This window comes from Eulemur rufifrons, chromosome 15 (genome assembly GCF_041146395.1).
Source record: "Eulemur rufifrons isolate Redbay chromosome 15, OSU_ERuf_1, whole genome shotgun sequence".
NCBI classification, from domain to species: Eukaryota; Metazoa; Chordata; class Mammalia; order Primates; family Lemuridae; genus Eulemur; species Eulemur rufifrons.
The window spans coordinates 92,822,447-92,835,044 of NC_090997.1; the positions used below are offsets into that span (position 1 = coordinate 92,822,447).

The 12,598-nt window shown below is 35.0% G+C and overlaps 1 protein-coding gene across 4 annotated transcripts in view; it reads left to right on the forward strand.

The window, feature by feature from the left end:
- Window positions 1-6,226, forward strand: part of STXBP5 (syntaxin binding protein 5) — a 160,657-nt gene extending 154,431 nt beyond the window's left edge. For 3 of the 4 annotated variants that reach the window (XM_069488927.1, XM_069488928.1, XM_069488930.1), the window contains one exon: window positions 455-6,226. In XM_069488927.1, the coding sequence (XP_069345028.1) occupies window positions 455-496 (42 nt within the window). In that variant the 3' untranslated portion in view covers window positions 497-6,226. The remainder of the gene's footprint in view (window positions 1-454) is intronic. The other variant, XM_069488931.1, reaches the window with a different exon arrangement.
- The last annotated feature ends 6,372 nt before the right edge of the window (window positions 6,227-12,598 follow it).

Genomic DNA, 12,598 nt, shown 5'->3' on the forward strand with positions numbered 1-12,598 from the left:
AATGCTTAACCCAAGAATTGTCATGAGGATCAAATAATATCAAGCAGGGAAGGTGTGTCATACAGTGCCTGGCTTCGAGTAGATGCTCAGTAAATTTGAGATGGCAGTAGCAGAAGGATTTTCAACCTTTCACCCACCAGTTTGTTAAGCATTATTTTTAGTTCATATTAGAAAACTGAAAATTACCTTATTTGTATGTTATTAGTTTAGGTCACCAAATTATGTCACACTGCTACAAAATTTGAGGAAATTCTAGGTTAATTCTTAATGGTTATGGTCTTTTTTCTCTAAATAGAACTCTTCTTATTGATTTATTTGAAGTAAGCAATATATTAATACTACAGAATGTTTCAGAATGTTAGAATGTTTTGGAAAACATATAGAAACCAGTTACAACTTACAAATATTGTTCTGACATTTTCAAAATATGGTTTTGTTGTTTTTTTCCCTTTAGATGATGTTGAAATACAAAGATAAGAAGTGGTACCAGTTCTGACAACCAGAATCCATTAAGTTCAACTTCAGCCAGAAGGAAAAATGTTTTCCTTTTTTATTACATTGATTTATTTAGGAAAGTTAACATTAAAGGGATGTTCATCGCTGAATACTGTTCTTTCCTAGCACAATCATGCTCTGTTTTACCTCAGTCATGTGGCTTTAACTGAGGAGTGTTCACACACTCGAACTGGAGGAGATGGTGTGTGCCAGCTGTGAGTTGACAGTCTGGGAACCAAGCAGGTCACACGTGACAGATGAAGAAACAAAGGGGGATGTTGAAGAGATATGGCAGGGACTAATCCTGGATCATTCCTGTGTTAAACCTTCATATGCCAAAAGATTGTGTGCCGTTGTATCTGCCGTCAGTGTTTGACCTGTTTAGGGGAGAGGCAGTAAGTCAGAAGTCCTGATGCTGAAATAGTTATATTTTATGTCATTGGACTGGATCATAAACAGCTGTCTTGGACTTTCCCTCTCTTAAACTGACTGATCATCGGCATCATTAGTGAAAAAAGAAACAAACTGTTTGTTACCATATCTTTAGACAGATAAGCTGAAACGGTGGGCTTTAAATTAAAAAAAAAAAAAAAACATACACATAGTTGACTTGTGTATGGGCTACTCTTGGATTCTTGTTATTATATACTTGTGTTTAGTTCATATTTTGTCAAAAGCAAAACAAGACAATACATCACTTTTCATTGAAAAGAAAAGTGTAGAGCATGACTGAATTGCTCATCATTCTGGGAGTTTCCATGTAGTGGCTATGCAGTGTGGAAAGTGAGAAAAACCTCCATTGTGGTGAGGAGAATACTTCAATGTTCCTTGTCCTTGTTCTCATTAATTCAGCTAAAGGTGGATTTGATCAAAATAGTTACTGGTTAAATTTGTAGAAATGTTAAAATTGGCTAAGTTTTTAATTTTGCTTGAACTTTTATAAAATGTTTAACCAAATGTACCTTTGCATTATTTAATTAAAATTGCAAAAAAAAAAAAACTTTCATTATTTCAGTAAAATGCTCAGCTCCCTTTTTAAAATGCCCTTTATTTGCTAACAGTCCTAATACACTCAGGTGATGAGTCAATTAAATCTTAGTGCACATGCTATCGCATGGAAAATTACAAGCATCTGTTGTCAATAATTATCTATGTAAGAGTCTAGTCTGATGACCTACAAAACATTTTCTGTAGAAATATACTATAAATCTGTGTACATATCCTTTCAAGGTTTTAAAAAGCCAAAAAGAAAGGAAAATACATACACTTTGATAACTAAATTATTTCTGTATTGGAGCATAATGCAAATTGAGACCAGCAATGGACTTATGAATGATTGATTCATAGAACAGCATTACGGACAGGAAAGAAACCACTCTGTAGATGTGGAAATAAGCAGTCTCATAAGGTGGCTAATCTGAGATTATCATCAATTATTGTTAAAGCAACGAAGTAGGAGCAAAGTAGAAGCATTAAAATTAATGTTAATGAAATTTAAATATTGTCTTCTATAAAAAATTGTTTTAAATCATTTTCTTTTTTCATTAGGAGATAATCAGAGCACAAATTGATAGCAAACATGATGGTTGTTTTTCCCTTCCATATGATCATTAAAGGTATATGTAGGACATCTTAACTTTTTCGTGCAGTCTGTTATGCCATTTTTCCTCCTTACTCTTCATTAATAAAGCTTTTATGTTTACATTTTATAATGTGCACTACTGGATACAAAAGTTTACATCAAAGTTTACTTTAAATATCATTCAGTAGGGACTAAATATATGTGATGGAGATAATTGATCAAGCCAAAAGAAATATTTTAAAAATACGATCATTTTCAACAGTTTTTGAATTTATAGAAAGTATTGATGATAACATATTTCTGTTTAGTTAATGTCAGCTGTCTGATGAGCATTCAACAGTTTATGAATTGCTTAATTTGTATTATCTATTATTCAGTAAACCTGTTGTTCCATGATATGTCACAGGAAGTATTAGGTCCTTTTTAAAAGGTACAGTTTTGTGAATGTCATCGATAAAATCAACAGTTATGGATTTGAAGAAGTTGAGAAGCATTAAGTAAATTAATATACTGGTTGATTCCCTATCGATGTGAAGGTCATATGAGCCACAGTTATTTAATTTGCTGTGTTACTTTGTGTTATTTGTATATTAACTTCAGTTTTTACTGTCATTTTTCCTGTTGTATATAAAATGAACCACTCTTGTAATTATTTTCAAATAGAGAAGTAGCTACATTGACCTGAGATGGATTTTGAGGATTTTATAAGAAAATCTTAAATTGATGTTTTGAGTTATTTAATTTTTAAATTAATCTACAAATTATGCACAACAAACTAGGGACTCAGTTAGGATTAAAAAGCTTGAAGTATGTTTGAGTATAGGAAATAAGCTTCTTAGAGTTATACTTGATTCAGTCTGTAGATAAGAGACAGTCTGCAGTAATAACTAACCCAGGGAATTTATTGTAATTTGAGATAACATCTCTATTTTTTTTTCTTTTTAAATGCAGAAAGTAATAGTCACCAGCAAGCCACGATTTCAGGAAAACTAACCAAAAAAAAAAAAAAAAGGTTAACATAGAAAATATCAGAAAAATGAAAGATTTTCATGTGCTCTCTCCATATCTTCAACATTGTTTTACTACATTTGTCCTTGCCTCTAAAATCATTGAAGTATTCATTGATTAGCAATTTGTCAGTAGGAAGTAGTTTTTCTGTATGTACCATATATCCAGTTCATTTCACTTTTCAAACTAAAATCCATATGTATTTGCTTAGAAAGTTATTTGAAATCTTATATTCTGACAAATTCAGTAGATTACGTCCATTTGAAGTTTTGCATCATCTTAACAATTTTCATTTGCATTTCAATTGTACAAAGTGTTTCCAAAAAGTTGTTATAGATTCAACTGAGCTATTACTAACTTCTTAATTTGATTTTTTATGGATGTGAAAAATGCTGCTACTTGTCTGTAAGTATATTACAATTTAATTAAGTGTAGTAGTTTAAAGTAAAGAAAGAAGAATTTCTTTTGCTTAGAACTTAATTGTAGGTTCCTCTGAAATTAATTTATGTGGGTATGTGAGTGTTTTAAACAAGTCTGAAAGTGTTACATACTTTTAGGTTACAGGGGTGCTGGGGAGACAGCTGAGAAAAGGAAGAATATGTGGAAGACACCACGGAGTTCAAAGTTTTTACCCTGGGTTCTATATTCCATATATGTTTTCCTTAAGGCATTTCTCATGTGACATTAGAAAAGCTATATCCAAAGGTAAATTTTTTGTGGCAAAGATTTATTTTACATTTTAACTTTTGGGACTTTATTTGTTTCTGCAAAATAAAGAGCACTGAACTTTAAACTTGAATTTTTTCTGCACTTTTTTAGGTAATGAAAACTTTTTATTATCATTTAATCCACATTTCTCAGTTTAAATCAAGTGATACATATGTATAAAACATGCCAAAATCATGAATATGCTGCTACCTGCACCTTAAACAAACTGATCAGTTTTAAAACCTTCAATAGGGTTTTATATAGTTTTCAAAGATTTAAAAAATAGTAAAATAATTTGCTGTATGTTTCAGTGTTCTTGGTCTTAATTATTGCAACACTTTCAGATTTGTTTTAAGATCATACAGTAACATGTTATATTTATACATACTGCTAGAGAATATACTTTTAGTTTTAAAATGGAATTTTTATAAATGTACTCTTTAATTTTAAAAATGGTGAACTTGTTAAGTTTAAGTCAAAGTACTTAAAAAGTATGTATATTATCCATACAAAAAATTATGTTTTACGCTTATAATAAGAAATATTGGTATCTCATATCGAGATACAGTTAATTTTAAAGAAATCATACATCATTTGAAAATCTTCACACATGACAGGAAAGATGCCATTACTATGGTTTAAAAAAAACCCTCTATTTAGCATTTTCAAATATTAATTTTATTTGGGGGGAAAATGCCCACAACCATAATTGCAAGATCTTTCTCAGTAGCTACAGCTTGCTGTTGGATGCCTACCTTAACTATTGTTTTAAAATATAGATATATATATATTTAAAATAGTTTTCCAGGTATTTTCTTCTACCTTTTTTAAAAATAAATTTCCAAAAATGAAAACAGAGTTTATGTATTTTTGTCAATGAAGGTTTTTATTTTGTAGTTTATAGAATTTGTTCCTTATTAGTTTGATACTTAATATTCTTAGAATTTTTAATCTGTATTTACTTTGAAAAAAAAAAAACACTCCTATATCTTAAATGTCCTTTTTTTTTTCTTTTCCCTTTTAGGGTGTTTGTTCTTTTGGATTGAAATTTATGCCCACAGATTTTTTTGTTCATTTGAAAATGAATGTGAAGATACTGTTTACAGCTTTTGTTAATTGCACTTTTCATCACTCTGATCAATTTCTTGTAAAGTGCTATGGGGATTATTTTTCTTGTGAATACTAATGATCTTACTACTGCCTCAGAAGTTTTAATAAAGGTCTGTGGACAGAAAACAGTTGTTGCAACCAAAAACAAACAAACAAAAAACACATAAAGGGGAAATCTTTAGCTTACCTTTCTCAGCTGAATTAAATGATTTTAATAACTTCCCAATTACCAGGGTTATAACATTATTTTCTTCAGTTACTAATACACTTAAATTATTAGGCACAATTCATTTACAAATTGAGTACAGTAGTCTGGGGCTACTTGTAAGTGCTCTCTTTATTTTATTCTTTACATCAGAAAAATCATGAATGTCAGTTTTGCCAGTATTTTACAATGAGGCTCATAGTTTAAATTAAAATTTTATAGTGTATGAGATGTAAATAAATCAGTATTAATTTATTGTAGGTTGTTTGACTCAGGCATTTAAAATGGATATAGGTTAATGGCAATGGAATCCTATTTATTTCATAGTTTGGTTTTTTTTTTATACTTTTGCTATTTGTTTTGTGTTGTCTTCAATTTCTGTTTACTTCAACTGAAGACAATGTATGGAGTTGAAAAACAGACTCAACATATCAGTGGAAAGCAATGCAAAGAGGGTAAATCATGTTTTCATTTTTAAATTTTTTTTTGTAAATAAACAGTACCGTGATATTTTAGGTGTGACCTCTGCTCAACATGATAGTTAGAACCAGGAAAACATTTTGCTTTCTGGTTATACTATTGGTTCATTGTAAATACATTACCAAAAGACAATATGAAAAAGAGCAAGATTAAGTTTTTCTAACATTGTCCACTGCAGGGGCAAGCATGCGTGGTATAGAGCTCTAGCTTGTGTATACCTTAAACTGTACATGCGGGTGTTTTTCAGTTGCTGCACTTTTTAAAAAAAAATATCTTGCTCAGTCCCAGTAACTATCTCATAGGTAATTACTGGAATATGCATTTTGAAATACAGTTTTAAAAAAAAATCTGTGTATTGTTTCATCTTAAAAAAAGCATTATTGCAAACACGAAAAATGTGTTAAACTTTGTAGTTATTTTGCATTCCTGTACTTTACAAACTGTCATCACAGCAAAAGGTTTAAAATTAGGTAATGAAATATTTTTGTAAATAAATACCGTTAAGCTGGTATTTTAAAAAAATGTATTATAAATTAATGTTTCTGGAAAATGTTCATATATATGTATATGAATGTCTCTTTATGCTGAAGGGCTCTGATTGGGCAAAATAAAATACTCTACTCTCTCCTGAAACTAAACCAGCCCTTTTTTCTGAAAAATTTGTTTCAGTGTTTTTCTGAATTGTGGAACTAACCCAGTAGTTTAAGAAAATAATTGATAAAATAGATTTCCACATTTATAAAGAGAAGGTCAAGTTAATCAGGTAATTCAAGTAAAAACTATATTTTTCTTAACTACCTGGAATTTTGGGTGAAAGTCACCTACCCCTGTGTTGGGTGGGTGGAGTGTAAAGGAGATGGGGCTGGAATCAAGGCATAGGAACTAGATCTAGATGTGAACTTCTCAGCCTTTAGTGTGTTCGGAAATCGCCTGTGGATCCTGTTCAAATACAGACTCCGGTTCAGTGCCTGTGAGGTGGGGCCTGATTTTACATCTCGAACAAGCTCCAAGCTAATATATAGATCCTGCTGAGCTTGGAACGTACTTTGAGTAGCAAGGCTACAGATAGTTTTCATAATCGGCATTTTGCTAGTTGACATTGTCAGTGTCAGTGTCCAACTATTTGTACCAAAAATGAACATTGCATTAATGAATCTAGACTAATGTAAACTCAAAGAAGACCAAACAGTACTTATTTATCATTGTTTCCATTGCATTTTAAAATAAAGAATTCGGTAGTTCTCTTACTACATTGAAGGCTTATTTGAAGTATATACTTATGGTGCATTTTTGTTCCACATGGTGGCAGTCATGTCTCACCTTACTGTATGAGCCTTTAACAAGAAGTGCTTATAGTAGAATTTTACAAGGGAAAAACTGCAGGCTTTGCAAAGGTTAATTTTCAGGATAGGTACTTTTTATCTAGAAAGTTATTGAACATTCTTAGACATGGAAGAGACAGTATCTTAAGTAATTTATATAAAGTGATATATTATCATTTGATAGAGTGATCTGGTTTATTAAAAAATTTAGTATTTAGGATTTAGAAAATATAGGAATAAAGTAATAAAATTTTAAAAACTGAAGATGATCTTCACATCTCTGGTCTTGCCTTTTTAAACAACATTACTTTGTGTCCTGTGTAAATGGTCCAGTGCTATCCACTGCTTTAGATATAAATGTACTTGTCATTGGAACTGTTCATAGGCATTTTTAAGAAGATCCTGATTTTCTTCCATTACTTTAAAGATACTATGTTTGCTCTGTCATATTTTTTTTCAGTTTTTGTACAAAATTGTCTTGTTATAGGTATCCTAAGGAAAGCTTTCCAAAGGCTTATTGTTTAGACTAAAACATCTTTTAAAAAAGAAAAGACTTCTCTATGTCACTTTATTTTTGTAATTTTATTCATATTTTTAATATCAATACTTTAGTGTATACTCAATTCATTCAAAACTTACGGAAATATTCTAACCTTTAGTTTGGGTCCCTTTATGTGATTTTATACTATTTTGAAAAACAAAACACCATAGATTCTTTTATAACTGCTTTCAAAAACAACATAAAAGGTACATATTTAATCAGTAAAAACAAAGTTTCAGCCACGACCATATTTTGTAACTGGCAAAGGAAAAATGTCTGAGGACTCATTTAAGTATCAAGATGAAGTTCTTGAGCGTGTGTGTGTGTGTGTGTGTGTGTGTCTCCATCCACACAGGAGAGAGACCCCTCAGCTTCTCTCCCTGAGTTCAACTCTGAATCCTTCTTTCCCACTTCTCTCTGCTCCCTCCATTTCAGTTTGGACTCTGTCCCCCATGCCTTGCACCTCAAATCTCTTTAGTAAGTTTTATTTTAACCAAATACCTTTCTTTGCCCCCTTAGTGGGGAAATATTACAATTCCTTATGTGCCTCAGGGGCCCTCCTAAACATTGGGTAGATTTGTAAATAATTTTTATAAATACAATAATGCCATCCCTACTCCTTGTAGCCTCCGAAAATCTCAGCAGATAAAGGAAAAAAATCAGTATATGGTGGAAGAACTGAAGAGAATCGAAAGGCACGGAAGCGCTGGAGGAATGTGGTAGGATAGGAAGCACGGTGCTAGCAGCCCTGAGTCTAGTCCTAGCTGCATCACTAGGGTGTTTAACCGGGCAGTGATTCAGCTTTCAAGATCAAAGATTCCAAGAAATCATAGCATTGCCGAAATGCAGAAGTTAGAAGACGACATTTCAGAAAGTGTAACCCTCTGTGTTCCATTAACAATAATGTGACTACAGATACCGTTAGTCTAAAAGGTGCTCAAACTTGAACATCAGAATCTCCTGGGTACACAACGCCTGTTAAAACACAGATGGCTGGACCACATCCCCTGAGTTTCCAATTCAGTAAACATGGAATGGGCCCTGAGGATTGGTATTTTTAACGAGTTCCCAGCTGGTACTGATCATGCTGGTCTGCAGATCACACTTACTGAGAACCCTGCTGTAGAGCGATGCCCTAGAAGCAGTTTCTTTGCATCACAGATATTTTGGATGCCTCCTTTACTACGCTGCCATGGAATTCAGAAATAATATACTTGCCTATGCATTTAACTTTTTAAAAATCAATATGATGTATAAACTAATACACCAGAAGTATAAGATGAAAGCAATTTTATAATTTTAAAAAATATATTTCAATATATAAATGCTGAGGTTACACACTAGAACAAAAATAAGTCCCCACAACTTTCCAAAACACTCCCAAGGGGGCAAACCCTCCTTGTGAGCTCCCTTCCTTTCTGGCCTCATCCTCACCCCTCTCACCCTCTGACATTTGAACCCTTGGGCCAGAGAGTAAGACCCACAATAAGGCCCATCCTTTTTTATATCTGTTGGGACCGTCACAAATGTATTTATAAATGCTATGCCATGATGTATACATGCAAGTGAGAAGAAGTCTAGACTACCTAAATACTACTTTGGATTTTTAGTGCATTTTGCATTAATTCCTCATATAAATTTATATTCTCTTTTTTGTTTAATGCATATTTTTGAACTAGTCAGACTGGATGAGCAAGCCAGGACTTCTCTTTGTAAATTTGTGCCTAAAACCCACTAATCAATATATGCTGTGTTTCTCCTAACAAAAGCTCCTCTTGATAAATAGAGCAATGAATCCATTCTGTGAAGAGTATCTAGATTATTATAGATTATAAAAATCTATTACATAATCTTAATAATGGTTAGTCTATCAGAAACTTTACTGTTTTCTTGATGACGAAAATGCAATGTGTGATTATTGGTTAAGCATTAGTGAAGTCAATTTGCCTAGTATTTCATTTCAGTGCATTTATACAGAGCTCATTTCAAATACCAAGCACATGGGCCTGAGTATGAAGACCAGAATTCTGCCCCTGAGTTTACCAGCAATGCCAATGACCTATATGATTCCCAAACTCCTGTGGTGATCTTTTCATCACACAACACTGCCTCCAAAACATTAACAAAATTGAATTTTAACTGAATGTATCCAGATGCGTTGACATGTTTGAATTCTGTTGGTATTCCTCAAAAAGAAGTATTTCAAACTGCACAGGGGTGATCCCTTAGCAAACAATTTCTTAGAATCCAGAATTCTGGAAATGGAAAGGACCTGAGAGATCATTCCACCTCTTTATATTTGAGGAACCCAGAAACCCAGGGCGGTTGCATGGCTTGTACTGTGAGCTCCCAGAGGCCACGTCCTGAGAAGGGTGTCACCGCTTTGTGAATGGCAGGAAGGCCGCTCCCCCAACAGGAGGTGATTTCACATCTGGAGCGAAAGCCCCTGGAGGGAGCTGAACCAATGGTCTGTCTTCCGAAGACACTCTCAGGACTCATCTGTCCCTCCAGCCATCCCCTTGCTCCTGGGCCACTGCGTCTCTGTCATCACCAGGAGTCTATCCGCACACTTGCTCCCCATTCCTTCCATAGGCTCTCACACTGTGCACACACATCTCCAATCCCTTCCTCTGTGTCCTCTAAAACTCACAATCGTTAACATATTTCTCTACTCCTCAAGTGGTTCACGTCCTTCACCCAGCTGCTCGAACCGTGCCCCAACGACACTGCTTGCTGCAACTCTCTAAGTAGAAGCTACTTGTTTTCCTATCCCAAGTCCCCAAGGGCCTGGAGAAAAAGTAGACATCCTTCTTAACTTTCGTAACTCTCTTTACTGCCTTGAAAAATCAAAATCACAATTAGATGAGAACTCCCTCATCTTTCCACTGGGTGCATCTGACCCATCTCCTCTGCCATCCCCTCTCTCAGTGGGAGTGTCCAGGCTCTGAAGGGGCCACCCTCCCTGCTTGGGCACTGGACTCCATCTCCCCCACCGCCTCAAGGACTTGGCCTCCCATCGTTCCCTCTCCTTCCTGCATCACCTCACCTTTCCCTTCTGGGCTCATGTCCTCAGCACAAAAATACACTGTAGCATCTCCTGTATTTAAAAGGTTCTCCTTCGACTCCAGGCCACACCTCCCCAGTTACATACAACACCTTTTCAGAGCAAAATGATCGGAGTTACCTGGACTCACACTTACTTCACTCCTTATTTCTCTAAGCTTGCCCAAGTCCCACTTCTGCTTTCCTAAAACTGCTCTGACCAAGGTTACTGATGACCTCCATGGTGTCAAATCCAGGTGGGTCTTCTCTGCTCACCAGCCTTCTCTTGGTTTCTGAAGCATGACCTCCTTCTGCACTAGGTTTTTTTTGTTTGTTTGTTTGTCTTCTTTGTTAACTCCTCCCATACCAGTTGCCCAGCTGCAGGACACCTCTGTTTACACTTCCCCCTTGCTAATCTCATTTGGTCATTTGAACACCATGAATTCAAAATTTACCTCTTCGGCCAAGATCTCTCCTAAATGACAGGATCCCTTATGGAGGTTTCCATCTGACTTCACAGAGTCAACATGCTCAAAACAGAACTTCTCTGCTTTGGAATCAGATAGAGGTAGTGGCCACACAACATTGCAGGTGTACTAAATGCCACTACATTGTTCACTCTAAAATAGTTCGTTTTATTTTACGTTATGTGAATTTGACTTCATTAAGGAAAAAACTTTAGAAGCCCAGAACTTGTGATTTCCTTCTCCACACAAACCTCATAGTCCCCCGGGGTTCTCCGTCTCAGTAAATGGCACAAACACAGCCACCTCCCTCTACTTCCCACTTTCCCCCACGTGCACATCCTAGCACACGCTGTCACCTCCACCTCCAGAGCTCCTCCGCCACTGTCCACTCCTCTCCCCCTCTGCGCAGGCCACGTCGTCCACGCCTCTGCCATCCGCCCCTACAACTCTGTCTCCTGCCTCCACTCTTGCCTTTCTACCGTACGCTCTCTGTAGTGGTCGACATGACATTTAAAAATGTAAATCAAACCATGTTACTTTCTGCTTACAGCCTCTAACGGGTTCCCATAATGCTTAAAATAAAAGCCACCTTCTGACCGTGCCTGCAGGACTCCCCACAGTCCTGTCCCCACCTACACCTTCCCTGGTCTAAACTCTCGCCATTTTGCTTCTCCCTCGCTACGCTTGAGTCACCCTTCATCGCCATGAAAATGCCAAGCTCGTTTCTGCTGCTTTTGTTAATGTGTGTGTCTGTCTTTCTCCCGCTAGGAGGTCAGCTGTAGGAGCAGGCACCTTACCGGCCTTGTTTAGCCCTGTATCTCCAGTAGCTGGAAAGTCCCAGACACAAACTAAATAAGTGTCAAATAAATGAGCTGGGTCCACAGTTCTTTCTGGGTTTGTTTTTTCACAATAGCTTCAAAGCATGTCAGCACTATTTAAAAAAAAAAAAAAAAAAAGCTATACAAAATAAAACAAAAGTGTAATTTCCAGATGGTTTGGGGTCAAATTAAAAACAATAAACATAAATAAATATATTAGAAGAAAATGTTAAATATCTGTACAATTATTGTGGGGTGGTTGAGATTTTCCTAAGCAACAAAGGAAATTAAAACCATTAAAGAATATACAGACATATGTATCTCTCCATACACACAAAAGTATTATATGGCATAAAACAAAGTGAAAAATTTAAAAATATATAGAGAAAAGTATTTACAACACATGATAAGTTGAAAAGTAACATTTGTAATGTACATGTGGCTACTATTTGGTATTGTGTGCACATAGGTTCACCATTCTACCTTCTTTCTACTTTGGAATATGTTTGAATTTTTATGGAAGACAAGAAAAAAGAGTAAGAACAAGAAGATATTTTACATTAAGATGAGGTAGTTTAAAGAAACCATTTGTCAAAATAAACTCATGAAACTCAATCACTGTAATAAAATACAGAGAAAATTTTTATGCTGTCCTCCCAGATCAGCAGTTGTCTAGAGCTGGGGAATAGGGGTCGGAGGATGACGATTAGGGGAAATGGATTTTCTTTATGGAGTAAAGAAAATGGTCTAAACTTGCTAGTGGTGATAGATATACAACTCTTCGAATATACTAAAAGCCATTGAATTGTACTCTTTTTAA